This window comes from Scleropages formosus, chromosome 19 (genome assembly GCF_900964775.1).
Source record: "Scleropages formosus chromosome 19, fSclFor1.1, whole genome shotgun sequence".
Taxonomy (NCBI): domain Eukaryota; kingdom Metazoa; phylum Chordata; class Actinopteri; order Osteoglossiformes; family Osteoglossidae; genus Scleropages; species Scleropages formosus.
Window position 1 is genome coordinate 22857652 of NC_041824.1, and position 21708 is coordinate 22879359.

General features: G+C 46.8%; 1 protein-coding gene across 1 annotated transcript; it reads right to left on the reverse strand.

Moving 5' to 3' along the window:
- Positions 1–15530: 15530 nt before the first annotated feature.
- On the reverse strand, positions 15531–20901 carry cbx5 (chromobox homolog 5 (HP1 alpha homolog, Drosophila)). Its single transcript, XM_018760584.1, has 6 exons — positions 20755–20901; positions 19468–19562; positions 17392–17588; positions 16822–17050; positions 16634–16734; positions 15531–16093 (listed from the first exon to the last, which is right to left on the reverse strand). Exons 3-6 carry the CDS (start codon positions 17526–17528, stop codon positions 15952–15954), a joined length of 609 nt encoding a protein of 202 aa, XP_018616100.1. The 5' UTR covers positions 17529–17588; positions 19468–19562; positions 20755–20901; the 3' UTR covers positions 15531–15951.
- Between the last annotated feature and the right edge of the window lie 807 nt (positions 20902–21708).

The following is a 21708-nucleotide window of genomic DNA, read 5'->3' on the forward strand; positions in this document are numbered from 1 at the left end:
AAGAAGTTTCGGGAATTCACTAGAATCAATGACACGTTCACAACACTCCCGCTAGAGGGCGCTGTATCCATTCAGAAACATACAGAAACACTTCGAAAGCAAGCTAGTGCTGGGCATGTTATTGGAAATTAATACAACAGGGAGGATGTCTGGAAAAAAGTGAAATTTTTAGTAAGGATAGTAGTTACTGTTTTGGCCCATCTTCACTGTGTGTGTGTACCAGTTATATGACTTTCATATTTATCCCACCTGGGGTATGTCAGTCCATCTGAAATACACTCTTCTGTTTTTCCACTTCAACTTAACTCAATGAATTTCTGAATATCTTAAACACACACGCACACTAGCTGAAGCCGCTTGTCCCAAGCAGGTCGCGGTGAGCCGGAGCCTAACCCGGCAAAACAGGACCTGGTCAAACCTGGTGCGCCACTGCACCCCCCTTATCTTAAACATATTAGTATAATTTGAAAGTATTAGTATTTTTATTATATATTAATATTTTCGTTATGCACAAATTATTTCCTCGAAAAGGGAAGAAATCCCTAAGACCTAAATTTTCTGTTTGTATGCAAAATGTTTGTATATAAACTTTGGTCAACACGGCGCAGACCTGAAACCAAATAAACTGATATCTGTTGACTTTTAGAAGCCAGTCACTCCTCAGACAGACAGATTAGAAATACTGATGAGTCAAGGGCATGAAACCTGACTGCACTTTAGAACAACTGCTCAGGACCCTTGTGCTCAAACCTCTTCAGTTACACCCATTGTTATGAAAATCATGCTCAATTTAGTGCTGTGTGTTGGATCCAGCCCAGCTGCTTGCTGGATAGTTTTTAACTGTTGCATATCACTTTGCTCCATGCGGTGGTTTGCTTCTGGATCCTGTGCTGCAGCTGCCCATCCAGATGTGCAAGAGGAACAAACAGCCGACCTCGATGCGGCCTGTAAGGTCTGTGATCTGCGAGTTGCTGCACGACCCTAACGCTCATTTATGGGAAATTCTTCAGAGCCAGAACAGGTGGCGCTGTGCCTGGAGCAGCACATGGGATATATATAGACCTTCCAGTGCTCTTCTTTCAACACCCGAGTGGCTGAGCCGCAGGCGCACCCCGAGCCAAAGGAAACACTTATCTGTGGTGCTTCACCCTGATTCTGACCTCAATTGGCTGCATGAATGAATTTGTCGGAAGGTCAGATAAGATCTCTTTCTGCGTGGGACCACACATGGTTGTTAGACCGTGGTAGTAAGACCCACTTCAATCCACTTCACATGGTTGGTTTGACCATCTGGTTACGGTTAGGGTTGACTAACACCAGGGAAGGACATCAGCAGCTTTGACCAACCAGAGCAGATAGGAATAAAACTGAAGAAAGATCAGGGTGTCATGATGCTGATCGTGGTGAAAATGAGTGTAATGGAGATTTTATACCATAGTGTATGAAGGTGAGTGTCTCTGTGTGTCGGTATGTGTATAGCTACCCTGTGATGGAGGATTACTGACATAGGAAGCGGACTTGCATGACCCTGACTTGGACAGGATGCATTGCACCCATTTCACTTGCTTTATGGGCGCCCTTTACCAGGGTACAGTGCTCTGTTGTGTACCTTGCACCTTGGCCAGCTTGCAAACTAGGCAAGAAACATTTCCTTATTCCAGATAGAGCCCTCAAAGCTATACTTGAGTGTGGTGCAGAAGTTCTAGGGCTGCTGAGAGTTCCCCACCTGAACTTACCCCCAACCTCCTGCAGTGCCAGGAAAGAGGAGAGGCCAGTGCAGAAATACTTGAATGTATGTGTCGGAACCCAGAGCAGCAGGTGTTTACAAGGGCGGGTGGTGGACCGATATTGGGCGGCATAGCTGGCTGGGCACTCACGCTAGAGCTTCCTGCCCCTCCCCCCGACCACTTCGCCCGCTTTCCCTGCCTTCTCTGCCTCCCCTGCCTCCCCTGCCGCCCCACCCCGGCATGGGATAGCTAACAGATGGGCTGTTGACCGGGAAGCATGCCGCTGCTGCCGCTTCCGTTGCCAAGACAACACATCTGACATAGATTTTCACGTGCTTCAGAGCCAAGTCCTTTTCAAAGTCTGTGGTTAAGACCTCTTAGAGAGACACACTTTAAAGTGATGTTTAAATTCCATGCAGACGTTGCCTCATTCCAGCCCTCTAATCCTGCATGAGCCTTCGACATTCCACCAAAACGGTTTGCTTTCATTCTCCCGGTAACTCAACTCCAAATCAGCGGATGTGCCCACAAAACGGGCGTGCTTCAACCACCCAATGGCCGCAAAGCCGGAAACCGAATGCGTTGAATTCGGTTTTCCTCTGCCTTCCTTCCCAGCTTTCCGCTGGAATTACTTCCAAACATGCAGCATACCTGCTATAGCTACAAATATGGCACAAAAGGAATAATCACACCAAAGTCATCTTTGTTCAATATATACTGATTCCTTTATCCTTCCACTCCACCATATTAGCAGCAACATTCATGATTTCTCTCTCTCTGTGTGTGTGTGTGTGTGGTATTCTGCTTACACCAAGTTAGCTGATCATCCTGTCAGGGATCTCTTAAAAAGAAAAATAAATCTTTTCTCACGCTGGAACACACCCACTGGTGCAGTACCTTCATGTTGTTGCACAGAGCAGACCGGAGGGACGGGTGTGGACCTAATTGCGGGATCTTTTATTAGAAAGATACTTGGGGTTACGCAATACTTTGAGTCGGGGGCAGGCGTGATTCAATCCGAGGCGCAAACGGGGTCCGAGGGGAGAGTCCGAAGACGTGGCAAATGACGCAAAGCGAGGTTCGATGCCGTGGAAAACGCGGTCAAGGAGACAGGTGAGGTAACAAGAAACGGAAACTCAGAGGAGGCCAGGTAAAGCGCCGAGCTGCATCATGACTGCGGGAGGGACAGTTGTTTCAAAGGGAATCAACGACTGGGGAGGAGCTGGAGATGGTTTTTACAACTGACTGCTCCAGTTGCGTTCAGGTGCTGCTGGTTGTGGTGCTGGCGTGGTCGTGACACATGTATTCCCTAGGATGGTTCCACAGGTGTGTCTCACGTTGTGCTGCTCCTGACACATTAATTGTATCAACAATAACATCTCTTCGTTGCAATTAAGTACCACTGCTCAGCTTCCCAAGCACAGAACCTTCTGGCGAGTTCTGCCTCTCATGGACCCATGTGCCGGCGGCGCTTAAGAGTGTCTCATCGGACCGTTCCCATTTAGCCATATCACCGTGGTAGAAGTGTCAGTAGAAACAAACGCAGATCCAACTCACCCACAGATTACAGGCGCCGGAAACAGGATTAGAACATATGAAGCGGACAGCGAACACAGCTGCAAAGATCATCGGTGCCCCTCTCCCCTCCATTCCGGACATTTTCCTTGCACGATGCTCCAGTAAAGCCACCAGTACCGTGAAAGACCCCACTCATCCCTCTCACAGTCTCTTCCAGCTCTTCCCATCAGGAAGACGATATCGGAGCATCAGAGCCCGCTCTGCCAGACTGCACAACAGCTTTTTCCCCCAGGCTGTGAGAGCCCTCAATTCCAATCACCTTACCCCCCTCTGAAATCTCATCCACAACCTTAGCTCCTGAAACCAGGATCCTCTCTCCCCCCCATCCCACCACACCACACGCACCACATGAAAACTGTTGGAAACCTCCTGTAGAAACACACTCTTTTCCTCTCTATATGTAAATCACCTGTAGAAACACACTTTTTTCTCTCTATATGCACCAGACACTTTCTTATAAAACCCCCCATGTTACAAGGACTTAATAAGATAACACAAATGTTTACTTGTGAATGCACTACAAATCATATTGCACTACTTCCTTCTTAAATACCTCAATTGCACAATATCATGTACAGTTATTATGTAAGTACTTGTATAGTCTGTCTTAGGTTATGTGTATATATAGTTAACTGTTTATAGTATATGTATATTTAGATTACCGACTTAGTAAGTTAGCTATGTAGGTCTAAAAACTGTCCTTATGTCTAGTGTTGTATGTTTATATTTATGCTTATTTACGCAGCACTCTGGTCCTGCGAGACATGACATTTCGTCCCACTGTATGTCCATCCACACATGTAGTGGAATGACAATAAAGCTCGACTCGACTCGAATGACTGAGCAGCGGCGCTAGCTAGCGTGCTACATCTCAAATGTCAGTCTATTCACGTATTTTTCTGTCACTGCACCTTGAACCCTGGCCTTTGGTTTTTGAAGAGCAGGCAAACTGGCAGCTCGCAGGATCCATGGGGTAACCCTTAGCAGCCGAAGGCCCCGCGGAGCGAGGAGATCGTGTTAGAAGACCCGACGAGGGTCATTGCCCCGGTACATTCCTGATCTGCGCCATCGTGGCGCGGCCCGTTGGCCGACCAGGTTTTGTGCGTGTCAAGGCCCGAGCGGGACTGGATTAGCACTTGTCACACGCACGCAGCTGCACACGAAACCAAAGCCGACACTTGGGGATCACCCTCGGGCCCACAAAGGGTTTACGTTCGCGTCGTCCCACCCGAGCCCGAGCCGTCTCGGGCCCGGAGGCCATGTGGCGGAACTGCTGCGGACTGCCGAGTCCCACACGTACAACCGCAACCTCAGTACGTCGCGCTCCGCCAGCACCAAACGGTGGGCCTCCGCAGTAATCGCCGCTCCTCCCCGAGGACCCCGCCTGCGCCTGTGCCTTTGAGCTGTGAGAGAAGCCCCCCCGAGCCTGCGCCTCCCGTTCTATCCGTTTGATTTACCTCTGAACGCTCCCGTTTAATCGGGCCACCTTAAGCTTCGCTAATGTTCGTTTCCACAGTTCAGGAGTCAGGCTGCGGAGCTTTAATTGTTCAGCCGAGAAACGCTGATAGAAAATTCCGGCAAAGCGCAGTGGCAGCCAAGCTGTGCACATGCGATTTAACAGCAGGGACTGCTACTAGGGCTAATTGTACATAGGACTGTAGTTAAAGCTAAAACAAGTCGAGAGTAATCCCGACGCCTGTTTTTCAAAGCTCACTTTGCCTTGGCGTACTGCTGTAAATAAGGAACAAAGTAAATGAATTGTATTCTCTCCCAAAGTGGAATTCAGCTGAAGACTAATTGTTTAATAGATGTGCTTAGTTCCACCGCAGGCTACATTCCTTGAGTTACTGTTAGGCCCCAGATCCTGGACACCAATTTATCAGCATTACTTTCACTGTATCCCTGTAAAAGATACGAATGGTCTTGTGGCCCTCGGTGTGCAAGCATGGGGTCGAATCTCGATTTGCGCACACACAGGTGTCTCACTTGTGCGCCTTGACCTTGGGGCTCGAGAACTTCAGTTGTAATGGTGTGTATTAAAATCAGAGATGTCCGAGAGTTAAGTGGTATTCTACCCTTTATCAGGATATATTTCAGCTCAAAGAAACTTTTAACAGATTTTGTTGGCCAGATCGGATCTGAACGATAAAAGCTGTAATAAATTGTCACTTGTCATGTAATAAATTGTCACTTTTTTGGGCAGGATGATGGTACAGTGGATAGTGGTGCCAACTCACAGTGTCCTGGCTGTTCAAGTTTAGTTTTCAGTCCAGCTGTGAGGTTTGCATGTTCTCCTCAGGTTTGCTTGGGTTCCATCCGGATGCTCTGGTTTCCTCCCACAGCCCAAAGATGTGTGTTTCAGGTGAACTGGTGATGCTAAACAGCCCATAGTGTGTGAGTGAGTGCATGTGGATACCTTGCAATGGCCTGGCATCTTCTTCAGGGTGAACCCCTCCCAGTCAAGCACCCAGCAATTACTGTATGGGCTCCGGACTATCGCGACCCTCAAGAGGACAAGCTATCAATGAAAGCGAGTGAGTGAATCCTAATCTAAATTCCTATAGCGGTATAATAATAACAGGAGGGAAAACTTCATCAGTTCAGCTACAAAAAGTCAAATTTACTGCCGTGTATATTTCCTGAGGTTTACAATGCATATGACGGAGAACTACAAAAACGCCTTTGATGCTTTCACCTTTTACACTCCAAAGGCGATTTTCTACATATCTCATAAGGAGCCATAACAGACATGTACTGGAAGTAATTTATGGATGATTTTTTTTTTTTTTTTTTTTACACACCTCTAACTGTTCTCCCAGACAAGAGACCTCAACAGCTTTATATAATACGCTTAACTTTTACGCATCACGTTCAATCGTTAATAAGGGTCGTGCCCTTTTAGCATTAAAACATAGTTTTCAGCCTCCTTGAAAAAATTGTTAAACTTTCATAACATCAGACTGTGCTACTGACAACTGGTCAGTCGCCTCTCTTAGCCTTTTTTCATGCAGGATCCAGCAACATTTGGTTAACATTAAAGGTGAGTGGTTATCGAAACAGAGCACTGGGAAATTTTTTTGCATTATCTTCAAAGATATCTTTGACATTTTGTCCACTGCAGGCCGTCACACTTTTTTAGTACATGTCTGTTAGCATTATGTGCGATGTTTCTGCCCCGGGAATGATCCTGTCGATTTCACAACAAATCCGGTAACCGATCACAAGAAGGCTCATACAGTAGGGTTTAGTTAACCCTGACCCTAAAGCTGCCTCTGGTGTGCATCAGTCACCATAAGAGGGCTTCAGAAAAGAAACTCCAAATAGACATAGCAGGAAACAAAGATGTAAAACGGCCGTCCGGGTTTTAATCGCCATTTTCTGCCGGCAGAAGAAAAGAAACTGAAATCTGCTGCGCAGTGCTGAAGTACTTCTGTTGCACCTCAAGTGATTTAGTGCACTTACTGGGGTTTTTACTATTTGATTTTCTGATCCGTGTCTAAACCTTGCCTGCAGGAAGACGAGAAATTCTCACATCTCATGAACTGTGAAGCAAGGAAGAACAAAAAAAGAACCAAACCCATCCAATACATATAAAAACAGCTATGAATTTCCCCTGCCTCCTGGGAATATTTCCCTTTATTGCATTATAAGTCAAAATAATAATTTATTTTCATTCAGTAGTACTCCAAGCATTTAAATTAGATCTTTGTGTAATGCAGGTCTCCATTATATAGAGCACATTCAACTACTCGTTTTTGCTGTTGTTTTTCCTTCCTTTGGAAAGGTGCCATGCTACGGAAAAGGGTTTGTAGAACGGGAGGGAAGAAACAGCCCCTTTGTCTTGATATGGCAAAACTCATAAACCTTTGAAGACATGTCATTCATGCCACTGTTTCTGTGTGTATATCTGATTCACAGCTGCAAACCCAGTGTTTGGTGGTGCTTTGGAATGTTTTCTTTTTCAGAAAAATGGCAAAATACAAAACCAAAAAACAGTCTGCACTAAAGATTATAATATGATGTAGATATACACACACACAGTCTGAAACTGCTTGTCCCAAGTGGGGTTGATACAAGCCCGAGCCTAACACGGCAACACAGGGCACAAGGCTGGAAGGGACACACCCAGGATGGGATGCCAGTCCATCACAAGGCACCCCAAGCAGGACTCAAACCCCAGACCCAGCAGAGAGCAAGCGCAGGCCAAACCCAAGCCAAACCCACTGTGCCACCACACCCCCCCCTATATGATGTAGAGCTACATTTAAATCTTTTACATTTAAATGTGAAGAACAAAGGCCAGCGATTACATTAAAAGCACAAAAAGTTGAAAACTGCACTCATTTAAGTCATTACATTTACATTTATTCATTTAGCAGACGCTTTTCTCCAAAGCGACGTACATCTCAGCAAAAATACAATTTGTGCATTACATTAGGAGAGAGAGACATAGTTGCAGACATGTGATTCTTAAGTAAACCTAGTTTATTTCTTTCCACTTGATGCACCGATGTTCATCGTTCAAGTAGGTGCATAAAACGCAGGATAGATGAATCCCGATACCCTTCCTACAAATTATTATTTTTTTATAAGGTACACAAACAACCATTCACATACAACACAGGAGTAGCGGCTGTGTAAAGGCTTATCTGGGAATGACCAAAAAGTTACGGTGCATCAGCATTTACACCTTACATAAGCTGGAGAGATCTTGGGCGAAGTGAGTGCGGAAAAGGTGAGTTTTCAGACCATTCTTAAATATAAGTCATTAAAAAAAGCAGTGAAAAATAAAATCTTGAAAAAATGGAAGAATGCAAACACCAATTAATCTTTTTCTACTAATAGCTCAGAGGGCAACACTCACCTCAGCACTGGCTCTACAGGACACAAAAAGCCAAAAGTCATTCTGAAAGTGATATTCCATTATCAACGATTACGTGGCTCTAATTTGATGTCTTCTAGCGCTCATTTTTTTTCTTCTTTTCTGTAAATGAATTTATGGATTAATTAGAGGACACGGACAAGCTCAGAGCTATGACAGGGTGTAAATTATTCTTCTCTTGTAAATGGGGGAAAATGTCATTGGATAATTGAAAAGTAGCACTGAATCAATATTTAGAAGCCCCAGCAGGTTACAGCCATAATGAAAAAGTGAAACAATGTCAGCATCTGTATATGGCTGCATGCGCCATAAGAGATTTTCCACCGGACAGCATATTGAACAGATATTTAGCCTAGTTCAATACAAATTCCACCGTCAGTTGAGCAGAAGGGTGGCATCTCCTTTCTGGAGAAGTCGTAACCTCTATTGGAGCTGACCTGTCAAAATGGACTTGATCAAATACTGAAGTGTGTATTTTCTCTGTGGGGGGGTATGGTGGCACAGTGGGTTTGTCTGGGGTTCGAGTCCTGCTTAGGATGCCTTGCGATGGACTGGCGTCCCATCCTGGGTGTGTCCCCTCTTCCTCCAGCCTTATACCCTGTGTTGCCGGGTTAGGCTCCTGTGACCCCGCATGGGACAAGCGGTTTCAGATAGTGTGTGTGTGTGTGTGTGTGTTTCTTCCTAAATCAGGGGCCATTTGAAATGTTTTGGAGCTGGAAAATCCTTTCCAGCCAGAGCTTGTCTTGGAAAAAACGGAGAAGAAGCAGTGGGCCAATCACGCGGGATCACCTGGATTTTCGTGGTATTCGCAGCTTGATGCCACCTACACCGAAGTATCTGGAGTATTAAAGCTGTCTGTGTTTGTCTGGATGCTGAAGCACCCTGAGCACCATCGTGTCCACCCAGAAACCTCTTCTCCAGTTTTTTCCTCCTCCACGTAAGAAAAAAAAATTATATCAGCTCATGGAGGGCAAGCATTAGCATTAGCATTTTATTGCAGGCATGGAGATTTAGAGCAAAGGATATATCAGCACTGAGCAGACAGAATTAGTTAACAATGCATTATCCACCCTTTATGGTGGCCATAACTCTTTCCCTTCTGCGGGACGGGGAGGGGAGGTGCGCAGCCCTGCGTGCGGAGGGACGGGCGGCTCCGGAGGAAGGGGAGAGAGGGCCAATGGGAGCGAGAGGCAGCGGGGACCGTGGCTCCGCGTCACACGTCAGCGGTGGCGGAGCGTGGATGCGTTGGCATTGCCGTTGCCGCACATGGCGCCGGGGCTCCGCTCCGCGAGCGGCGGTCCTCGTGCCTCGAGAGAAGCGACGCCGCACCTCGACATGCAATGCGGCAGCGATAAGCCACGTACAGCTGTGGGCCAGCTGCACAAACAGGCCCCGTGCACCAGAGAGGTCATTTCTAATGGCTTTGACCTTTGAAATAACTCTTTTCAGCCATAAACCTCGTACATGTGGGGTAATTGAAAGCCCTAAAATATAAACCTGCGCAGGCTTTCTACTCGTAATTAACACATACATTTTTAATGCCCGCTCTTTTATTCATAGGGTATTACCTTTATGAAACATTTCCGAGCGCTTCGCGAAGGAGCATTTACATTCGATTTTTTCTGATCTGAACGGGACCAAAGGGACGCCGGTATCTCTTCTTACCCCTGAATCACACAAACAGCCCGAGTCAAAACAAAGAATCGGGGGGAAATCGGCCGTGACAGAAAATGGGTTATTAGTTCCAAGAGCTTCGCTTCACCTCTGTGACTCCAACATATGTGCATTTACCACTGTGCTGAGTGCGAAGGCCTGCAGGGTTCCAGGTAATGACTCGGTAATGCCTTCTCCATCGTCCATTACAGGGGTTGCTATGGAGACAAGGGCGCAAGCTGCAGCAAGAAGAAAAAAAGGTTATGAACTGCATTTATTTGTGTGTGTGTGTGTGTGTGTGTGTGTGTGTGTGTGTGTACATACGTTGATGTGGGTTGTTGGCGAGCGCTGCGGGAACATTTAGAAAGAGGTATGACACGGATCGAGCCCTTCGTTACAAAGCCCTCCTCTGGCTCCGGCGCAGCTGCGCTGCTGCACTGTTGCTCCCCTCACCCATCATCTGTTTGTGTTTATGCGCTCAAAGAGAAGCAGCCTGAGCTGCTGGCGATGCCCCCTGGACCTAATTAGAGCTGGAAGGTGGAGAGAAGGGTTGTGTGTGCGGACTGGATGGGCCCAGGTCTCCCTGCGCCCAACCCGGCAGGTTCACGCTCAAACAGAACCGCAGTCACCTTTTCACATTTATTCATTTGGCAGATGCGGTTTTCCAAACTGACACACAAGGATTGTCGACTCAGCGGATACCGTTATCCAAGACACCAAACTCCCTGCAAAGCGTTCACAGGCTGACACACATGCACACGCTAGGGGAAGTTTGAGTTTCCAATTTGGTCAAAACACGGGTCTTCGGATGGGTGGGAGGAAACCAGAGCGCCCAGAGAACGCTCAAACAAACGTGAAGAAAACACACAACCTTCATACGGACTGAGCCGGATTCAAGCCCACATCCAAATGCACAGCCCAAGCACCGTGAGGCACCAGCGTTTCCGGCTGTGCCACCGGGGATGTGCACGGTTCGAGCAGTAAAGGGATCAGCCTGAAATTGTATCCAGTTTGGCATTCCAGGTGTACCTAGTGACTCTTGGTTTTGGGGGCTTTAAGAGCATTGGTCACATACACATAATACCAACACCCAGAAGTGAGTTTACAGTCCAAGGTGCGCGCACGCGCGCGCACGCACGCACGCACGCACGCGCGCGCGCGCACACACGCACACACACACACACACACACACACACACACACACCTCTGAGCATCGTAAAAAACCGAGCCTACAGCTCGTCCCCCTGTTCGCAGCACAGTGTTCCTCAAGGCGGCAAATTTACTGCTGACCTTTGCATTCCATTTGGAGTGTGGCACCCTTTTTCCCCAGAAGTCTCCACAGGCTGTGTGAGGGAGCCACGCACTAATGCGCAGGGAGCCTTGTGTGTCTGCGTCTCCAGAGGCACAGCCCGTTTTGTTAGGACAAGCTGCATATTTTCCTGTTAAATAACCCTCTTTGAAAATATAGACGCGGACAAAAGCGGAGGCGCCAGTCAGGGTACTCGGCAGCGCCGGCTCCGACACCTCTCTCTCACACACACACACACACACACACACACACCCTTTAAGCTGTTGCAGCAATGACTGACATGGCACCGAAGTGTAAAAAACACGAGGGGCGGCGCGCCGCTTCACTTTAATTCGCGCTCTGAGGTCTATTTAATCCCTCCCAGGAAAAAAAAAAAAGCATACCCCCCCCCATGGGAGTGGAGTAACTGTAAAAGGTAGAGAATGGAGCGCAGGATTCCTCGGGGGCTCTGTGACATGTCAGCCCCGGGTTTGAAAAACGCAGCCGTCAGGGCGCCCATATGCGCTGTGAGTTACGGTGATGCTTTTGGCGCTGAGGAATGCTGGAGAATCGCAGTGTTTATTGAAGGGAGCTCTGCCAGGCAGCACGGCGAAGGGACACGTGAACCCTGATTTACGGTCCTCGGGTCGCGGGCCGCTGGGGCGGAGGGTGCACACCTGGCTCGGGAGGAGAATAGGGCCACAGGCAAGGGCCCACAGGAGTAGCACCCCTACAGCTCTGCCCGCTGGTGCAGCCCTAGGGCACAGGTGACATAGTGTGTGTTGGCACACAGCACAGCTCCGTAGGGCTTCCCCACTGCCCCCTCCCACACACACAGGTCCGACAAGGGGCTTCCAGCTGGAACACCAGCGCCTACGTACAGGCCGAGCCTTTTGGGGACCAACTGGCTGTTAGCTAAGGGACAGAAGGTGGCATAGTAATTAGAAGTGTCACCTCGCACTCTAAGGAACCAGGTCTGGATCACACCTCCCGCCGAGGAACTTACTTGTTTAACTGATGTGAAAGGATACAGAGGAGCCGCATCTGTCCAGGCAGAATTTTGTCAAGTTCTGTGCAGGCGCTGCTGTTCTTGCCATCAGCCGGCCTGGAGCGCAGCTTTGGACACGCACCTCGTCGCAGCGGCGCAAGGGAACCTCTGGAGGGCCCACGTTACATCCGCTTCGTACACGTCTGCCCATTCTGTGCCGCATCAGGTGTACGTACTTCCCAAAAACCTGGCGAATTCGAATTAAAACTTTAATTTTCAAATTAAAAAGACACTCTGACTGGAGGGTGGCATGGGTGGTGCAGCCAGCTCGCAGTTCCTGGGCTGTACAGGTATAGGTTCGAATCCCACTCAGCCTGGATGGAGCTTACACGTTCTCCTCGTGCCCGCGCTTCCTCCCGCAGTCCACGTGGTTCCGGTGATATGGCGTCTCTGAATCAGCTCGTGCACGTGTGTGTGGGGCAACCCTGCAAAGGACTGAAGTCCCATCCAGAATTTGTAGCCTTTTGCCCAGAGGTTCCTGGACAGACAACATGTAGGACATACACTGAAAATGGTAAAGAACGCTGGAAATATTTACACCGTACTTCCATTTACGCAACTCGGGACACGTTTATTTACACTGTTCAGAAGAATGATGCAATTTGATGCTTTCTGAGTTACTGGGGTTTTTGTTTAGATCTGATGTCACTTGTGGGCAGAGTTGGGATATGTCAGTCGGGGGAAGAGGCCACAGTGGCGGTGAAACACAAGCTCTACAGCAGTGACTGATTTCTCAACTGAAATTCTAACTTGCACGGCCTGCGTGCTCATCTGTGATGCTTTTTGCAGCTGCCCATCCACACCAAATGTAACACCGCTGTACTCAAGATGCTCGACTGTAGCCTCACTTAACTGGCCACCGAGTCTCATCTCAGCAGATCAAGAGCGCCCTCAACTGTTGGTTACAGGCAAGGACAGAGCTCCGAAACAGCCCGACAGGCAACATGTTTACACAGGAAAACCTTTTCATTCAGATCTGCATGTTTTTTTAAATAATTAAAAAAAAAAAAAAAAAAAAAAAAAAAACAGCATTAGGAGAATAAGGTAAAACTCAGAGCAGCAAGTAACATACCATTTAGAGCCACTGTCTTGCAATCTGAAGGTTGTCGGTTCAAATCCCACTTGCGCCGCAGTACCGTTGATCAAGGTAGTAAAGGTAACTGGTACAGTTAGAATTCCTCAGAATATGAGTGCAAGGTTGATTAACTCAAGTTACTTTGGACAAAGATGGCAGCTAAAGGCACATTTTTAGAATGTTGAAAACTATATTTACTACAATTTGATACAAGACATACAAAATCAAAAAGTGCAGAGCACTTCCAATAAACATGGTTACACACACCAATGCTGCACATTTTGAATCCACTCGGACTTAAAAAGGAGTTAAAAAAGAATAAATGTGTATTAGGTGTATAAGGAGGATCTGAGCGTGTACAACACAGAAAAATGGGGGGGAAGGGATATTAATACATCACACATCAGAAGATTACTAGATTCATAATTCAAAAGTTCCTACAACCCTGTTGCTTGCAGTTTTGAATGAGGGGTGGGGGGCAGGCTAAACAACAAGCTGTAAAACTCTTGGCGTGGCTGAAGGGAGAAAGACGGCTGTCGTTTGTGCGCTCAACAACTCCGCCGCTTCACTGAACCGGGTCGACCCTCGAACCGTATGAGACCGGGCACGTTCCCCTCGCCGCTGTAGTGGAGCCGAGGAAAAACGCCTCCATTGAAAACCAGTTCCCATGGTAAATATTCATAATGTCAACCTCAACACACGTCGGGCTGGGGAGGTGTGTGGAACGTAGACGACACTAACTTTTTAAAAGAAAAAAGAACATCTGGAGGCAAAGTCGGCGCAGTAACTAAAACAAGACTGTGGTCCTTTTTCTAGAGATCCAGAGGTTTGACACTGCAAGCTGATGGTCCTGTTCAGACACTTTTTACCGTAAAATCCGCCGATGAGGCCTGCCAGTGCCAATCTTTGGTACGCGCCCGTCTTCACCTACCTTACCCATAACTGCGATTCACCATGAGACAGAGGATTACCGTGTAGCTCTTCCTCCTGCCTGTCCGTGACAACCTGTAACAGACTTTTACCTCTGAGGAATGACTGCTGTTGACAGGGGACCTAAACCACGCAGCCCCTGATCAGCCACGTTATTTCAGCTTAGCACCCAACCCATCGCCCAGCACAAAGTGCGGCTGCAGCCAGATGGCTTGTGGTATGACTTTTACGCGTTGATTGTCTGCGATGTCATTTTTACTACCGCTCAGTAAGTGGACGACGCACTAACAACTACAGCCGGACTTTTTAAAAGTTTAGTTATTCAACCTGGCAAACAAGGAGAATGTCTGTACTCCGTACTGCTGATATGACAAATCTAATAGGTGTGTACGCTACATTCAAATTCAGCGGTTTAACATGCTATGGTCATGACATTTCAGGGGTGAAAAAGCACTAAGGTCACAGGAGCGTATTCTGAAGCAGTGCAATTCCAAGAGTGCATCACTGTAGGGTAAGGTAGTGCTGGTCAAAGGTGGACCATCTCAGCGTGGTGCTCCCTCGTTCTAACCTACTGCTGTAAAGCACACATGTTCTACTTCATACTACGAGAAGGAATCATGTGGGATGCATCATCGTTGCCTGGCCTACAACACCCATCATGCAACTCACACTTCCAAGTTCACACCATGTCCAAAGAAGGGCTTCGATTGTACATGAGCCAAGAACCTCTACACTCTGTGCATCTACATTAAAAAGCACTGTGAGGCTACACTCTGATTTTGCTACATGCAAACACTTAAACTTTTGATTTTTTTGCGATCCCTTCTCACATGAACGTGTGCAGTTCTCCTTTAACATAAAGGACGAAAAACCTAAAGACCTTAGTTTAAAAAAATAAAAAATAAAAGGTAATTTACAAGTGGTCTGAAGTTTTTGAGAAGAACTACCAGTAATCCTATAGGGCTGTGTTGAAAAGAGTGAAGAAAGAAAGGAGGAGAGGGGGGAAAAAAAAAAAAAAAAAATTTCCCCTTCAATAACAACAGAATTTGTAGATGCGTAAGCATGCAAATGTAGCTACCCGCACAGTGAGAAGCGCTTAAGTGCTACTCCAGGCCACGGTGCTTTGGGTCAGGCCCGCAGTGGGGTGCTCTGGGCTGTCGGAGTGGAAACGCCAGCGCTGGCCGGTGGGTTGGGGATCCTGACCTCCTGCCCCTGCGCTGTGGCTCTCTGCAGAAGACTACGTGCCGCATCTGACCAAAAGCACACTCTCTACACCCGCTCACGCACAGTATCCAAACACAGATGGACTAAACAGCTAAGCTAACCAGGTAGTCTCCTCTCACAACTCATTTTTTTTGAGAAGCAAAGGACAGAAGAACAAGAAAGAAAAGTGTACACCAGCCCCCTTCCCACCACTCCCACCACCGATCATGTCAAAGAAAGAGATTGTCCACCTCTACCCTTCTTCTCAGTACTGCTGCTCTATCTGTACTGTCCAGTACTGACTTTCCATGTGTTCTGTCCAGTGCTGCTTCTCCACCTGTTGCCACGTTCTTCTTAGACATGGACATGGTTCTTGTTAAGATATGGCTGTACACATGAGGAGCTCGGGAGGAGGAGAGGGAGGGGAACTGTCATGATGTGGGCAGTGTCCGCCGTTGCTGTTTGCTTTCTGTTTGTGTATTTTAAAAACAGTTGAGTCTTTAGCAGAGGGCAGGCAGCGACAGCCGGCAGCCGTGGCGAGGGCGGCCCTGCGGCAAGCGCTGCTGCTCACACGCTCACGGCTCCCTTCTCCTTCTTGTCGCCATCCTCGTGCCACGTGAGGCGCTCTTCGTAGAAGGCGATGACGATCTGCGGGCACTTCTGGTTGGCCTCCTTGGCCAGCACCAGGTCCGCCTCGTCGGAGTCCTTCCTGCAGGTCACAAACACAAAACCCCTTACAGCCACATCCTAGGCTAAATAAGCAGCAACCTCCCAAATACACACCGTTTCCCCACTGGTGGGTCAGGAGCGGTAACGACACTAACAGGTATACACCAGGGGCAGAGAGTATCATATCACACATGTTAATCCTCAGTAATCCTCAGCATCTCATTTATTTAAGCCGAAAGAAAAGTCCTTCCGGTTCTCCATACAGAGGAACCATTCAGAGGTAAATATTGAAAAATAAGCCATATGTTCACGTACAGCACGAAGTTACGCAAAGGTGCGTATACGGATGATCGCCAAACAAAAACAGAGGAAGGCAGCTGCACTTTTAGGCCCAGGTCTGTGAAAATAGGTGCACTATACACATGGAGAAGGTTGGTGCAGCTGCAACTGTGTCAGGATTTTTCAAAACAAATGGACTGATCTACGCTGTTCCAGGAAAAAAAAGCTTAATCTTACAAATTGCACAGAACTGAGAATGACCTCCTTCACGGGGAATGTGGTTTCCCTGGACGGTACTTGCCATTTCATGAGGAACATGAGGTCCCCGCAAGAGTCTGTGGCTCCAATGATCTTCTCCGGCTCTAGGCCTCTTTCAAAGCCCCGTGCGATCAGGATATCCTCCTGCACAGCACACACACCACCACACACGAGCTTAGTCTTATCTTCGGTGCAAGGCAAGCCCTGGTTTCAAATTTAGCTGCATCTCACCTCCTTCTTCTTCTTGGTCTTGCTGCCCCCTTCTTCCTCCTCCTCTGCAGAATTTCTCCTCTTGGTTCCAGCGTTGTCCTTGGAACGCGCTGCCCCGGATGAGCCCGTGCTGGCAGACCTGCCCCCTCCGCTGCTGGCATTGCTGCCACCCTTCTTATAGGTCTTCATGAACTCGGCGATGAGCTCAGGACAGTCCAGGTTCTTCTCTGGTTCCCATGTGTTGTGCTTTCTGCAAACAGAAGATCAAAGCAACTTATGGAAACAGAAGAAACATGTCGAGTGTTCAAATAATATAGAAAGGATTGCTACAGAAATTGTTCAAAACGTGCATTTCCAGGTCTTAAAAGCGGCACATTTTTCAGTATTGTGGAACGCTACTATCTCAAGTCTCTTTCAAACAAAAATTATTCATCTGAATCAACTGATTATGTCATGCACGTACGGGACGAGCGGTTCTGAAAATGTGTGTGTGTGTGTGTGTGTGTGTGTGTATATAAGTTACTAAAAATGTAATGAGAGTCTCTAAAATGAGCAATGATTTAACGCCAGGAAAGGGTATCGCTAACTTACTCTGAGAAGCCTTTCCACTTGAGGAAGTATTCTACTCGGCCCTTAACCGTTCTCCGGTCCAGCACTTTCTCTACAACATACTCTTCCTCATCAGATGACGATTTTTCTTCTAGACGCCGCTGACTCTTCTTTCCCATGGTTTAGATGGGTGTGATCGACACAGAGAATGTGGCGCCCTCTACTGAAGGGAGGGAAACCTGCGTGGAGGGTGAAGGGGAAAAAACCTTTTGAGAAACATGAATAAATCTTCAATAACGATTGAATATTTCATGACATTTATTTTCATCTTTTCATCATCGTACTGATTTATATAGTAAATGTATAGTTGTTCATAGGAGCAGCAGGTAGCATATTATTTTTGAGCTGCTGCCTTCTACTCAAAGTAGTGGGGTTTGAATCCCATCTCTTGCTGTAGAACCCTAATATATTTACCTGTAAAGTGCTCCAGTGATAGTATACCTATATAAATTGGTAAAATTTTGTAAAAAGCTTCACACCAAGTCAGCTTGGAGAGGAAAAAAAAAAAAAAAAAAAAAAAAATGTAAATTTAAACACAAATGGGCAACGCTGTTCACCAGCCAGCAAAGAAGTTCAATATTCAACCACTTCTTGAACTGTATATTGCAACTGTGGATTTAATTACAGTTGAAACGGTCAGTGTGAACACTGATAATCACAGCATTTTCACCAGGCACTTCTACTCCTAAAAGTGTGCTCCATCACTAATGAAACTGGATTTATTTCAGTTGTATCACATAACACTAAATTCTATTTTAGTTTTGGAACTGTACAAAATCGTTAGTGCTCATCTGAACTCCTGATATAAACTGAGCACTGTTTCAAGATCAGGACCGACTGTCCATGAACCTGAGACCAAATTCATGTGCTTCCAATGTAAAGACTATTCTGCACGTTAAAGTTTATAAACACACTTGTGTGCAGTACACGACTTTCGGAAAAAAGTTTTATAAGGTGGGGATACGAGGTGGCAGCTGCCCCTCAAAAACAAATTATTACATTTTAAAATTCAGAAACTTCCCAAAAACACTCGAAAGTTCAAAGGCCCTTAAGCCAGTTCTGACTTCAGCCATAGTACTTACCTTATTCAGCATAACTATTTACACCATTTCACAAGCATTTAGCACAATGTAAGCGTGCAAAACAAACCAAACAAAGCCTTTTTGCATCAGAACAGGCTATAATGTGGTTTGAAGAAAGATTGTAACTTGCTTTGTGATTCGAAAATATCTTTGAAACACCTGCATTTGTGGGGCTGCGGTGAACCCGAAGTAAAAGTAACTCACCAGAAGTGAGTTACCGCATCTCTGCTGCCCCCATAAAGCTAAATGTTCAGAATAAGGACAGCTATGTTATATGAAACTTCTGGTGTATATTGTTTATTCCAACAGGTGAAAGGGCTGGCAGTGGAGAGCGGAGATACGGGTACAGCTATACTGTAATATTGGGTGTCAGATTAACAACTCAGCAAGGCTCAACTAACTACCACTTCCCAGGAAAAACCTGAGCACTTAGTGAGCTCTCTGTTCAAATCCAGTTTACATTTACATTTATTCATTTAGCTGATGCTTTTCTCCAAAGCAATTTACAGTGTTAAGTTACTTACAATTACTTACCCATTCATACAGCTGGGTAATTTTTTCACCTGAGCAATACAGGGTAAGTACATTGCTTGAAGGTACTGCAGCTGGAAGTGGGATTGGATCCTGTGACTTTTGGGTGCAAAGGCAGCAGCTCTAACTACCACGCTACCAGCTGTGCCGACGTTTAGTGATTTATAGTGATTTGAACAGCAGGGTAACTAACTGGGTTAGTACCTTGCTCAAGAGCACTACAGCAGAACCAGGGGGGTGAGGGATTTGAAGCTGTTTACTGTTAACTGTCTGAGTCCAAGGTGGCAGCTTCAACCATGACCATGCCACCCGCCGTCCTTATTATCACTGCTTATGATCTGAGGGCCAACAAAAACTGTGTAAAGGAGGAGAAATGTTTAAAGCGATGTGGCAGCAAAGAGATGAGCAGCGATGCCGGTTCCACAAACCCAGGCTGTGTACTTACAGCTAAGGGTCCAAGCCAAGTGTGGGCTCACAGGTGGGACTGCTGGGTCACACGGGGCTGATGGCTTCTGCAGCGAGGAGCCTCCAGCTTCCCCCCTGAAAGAGTCCCACAGCAACACGTGTTCACACGGTAGGGCCGCGCGGGCAGCTGCACCACGTGACGCTACAACACAGGGTGCGTTAAGTGTGTATGGAAGCCCGCCATGTGACAGCGCGACCCCGCAAACCGCGGTGCAGTCCAACAATCACCGGTGCATCACGGGAAAAATGTCTGCATTAGAAAAAATAAAAAACCAAAAAAAAAAAAAAAAAAACACAAACACACCCCCACACGCACTCGTGGTTTATTTTGCGCGCGCGCTCGATTTGCTTAAGTTTAGCGCATTCCTCACGCACTTCACGTGCAAATACGCGGACACGGTCTAGCATCGTGTGCCCCCCCGCCCCGAGGCGTTTTCTCAAAGTTAACGTGGTGAATGTAACTGAAGCGCCCCGTTCGCCATCGTGCGCACAGCTTGAAACCGCGCAAACGCACATGATTTACACCACGCTGCGCACCCACTAACACGTTTTTCACCATGCTTCCTTCAGAAAGACAGTCAAGCTCGCAGTGAACGGAAATCCCGAGTAGTAAGGTTAAGCGAAATCAGATTTTGTGCAGTAATTCCCTACACTAAAGACTTGTTTGGCGTTTTGAAAAATGCACCCAGTTAACGCGCGAGAGGGACTGATTCACTTAACCTTCGTTCGGCCGGGGCCTGTGTGTTTTATATACTTGTTATGTTGAAATACACACGGTTTCAACTAGAAATCCGTTTTCAGATTTCTCACACTCCATTTGCAGTTTATTTAAAAGTGAAATCTCTCATCCTTTGCAATGCATAAATTTGCATCAGTTTTGGGGGAAAAAAAAAATAGCTCTTCGTCGACACAAACACACATGGCAGCTATCAAATAGCTCTCAGGAAATCACGCCTCTCGCTTCTTCGCCGATTGGTGGTGGCGCTGCCTCTTTGGTGCCAACTTGCCTCTTTCAGCCCTCCAATTGGCCACTCTGCCTGTCAGTCATCCTCCATCTTTTTGTCTCCCTTCACCAGAGCCGCTCCATTGCATCTAGGCTAGCTGAGTGCCCATCGCTTGTTATCATTTTAGTTCACAATAAAATAAAAATTAGCCGCCAAATGTGGTCCTTTCGTAATCCAAACAGCCGCATACCTCGGTGCAGCTAACGGTGCATGATGCTCTGCCCTTGCCGCTTTTAAAAAGGCGTTCGAGCATTCTGACTCACCCGTGCCGTTTCGAATTGCTGTGCTGCACGCAGCTCCTTCTCCGCTTCCCTCCAGCTCTGCAGTCGCCGGGCTCCTCGCTCAGCTGCTGGCTGCGTGGACGCGCGCGCCAAAATCGCACAATGGCGGGTCGCGCACGCGCACGCGCGGCTCTCTGACGGCGCCCTTTTAAACAAACCATTTCCAAACCTTTTCGAATTACGTGCTTGAGCAGCGCGCCGGGAAGGTAAACAGAATGAAATATTCACATGTTGGGGCATTAAAATAATTTCGTTGCGCTGTACAGTCGTGATCACATACTCTGTACAATCCAAGATTTACGAAACTGGGAAAAAATGTTTTCCTACCCGCAAAAATGCAAGAGATCAGATCGGGCAACTTTTTGGCTATGTTGATTACTCTGTTGTAATGTAACTTATCCACTGAACTGTTACTGCACATCGAAGAATTGTGCATAATATAATAATAAAAGCGTGCTTTAAATAATCATAATACAAGCCAATTAGATTTTCTACTACTACTACGGGACTAAGTTATATAAACCTCTGGCAATGGAACTTTACTCAAAAGAGAAGACTGTATAAGCTTAGTCGTATGATGGCTGAAACTCATATCTTATGGTCGAAGGGACAAAATTTATGTAAAACGGCAGAGTATGTAAACTGTAGTGTAGTGTAAAATTATCGTCGCACGCGTCTCGGATACAAAAGACAACGAAATGACAACCTCATTAACCATGAGAATACACAATCATGCCATGTATTTGCCTGCATGGCTGTGAAAAACAAGCATTTAAACATAAATAAAACGCTGCAAATATAATCCGAACTGACACATGAATAGTTTCCCTATATTAAACCGCCACGCCCACCGACATATTTTTTGTGGGAATTGCCAACGGGCCTATCGCGGTCCTCAGTGGGCGGAAATATTTTTTAGTCTTTAATGCTATTGGC

What these genes read in the sequence shown, in the direction of transcription:
- cbx5 (XM_018760584.1), bottom strand. Translation starts at nt 17,528, where the DNA reads ATGGGAAAGAAGAGTCAGCGGCGTCTAGAAGAAAAATCGTCATCTGAT. An exon ending in AAGTGGAAAGGCTTCTCAGA is followed by an intron (nt 17,051 to 17,391) that starts GTAAGTTAGCGA and finishes TTCTGTTTGCAG; the next exon opens with AAAGCACAACACATGGGAAC. An exon ending in AGACCAAGAAGAAGAAGGAG is followed by an intron (nt 16,735 to 16,821) that starts GTGAGATGCAGC and finishes TGTGCTGTGCAG; the next exon opens with GAGGATATCCTGATCGCACG.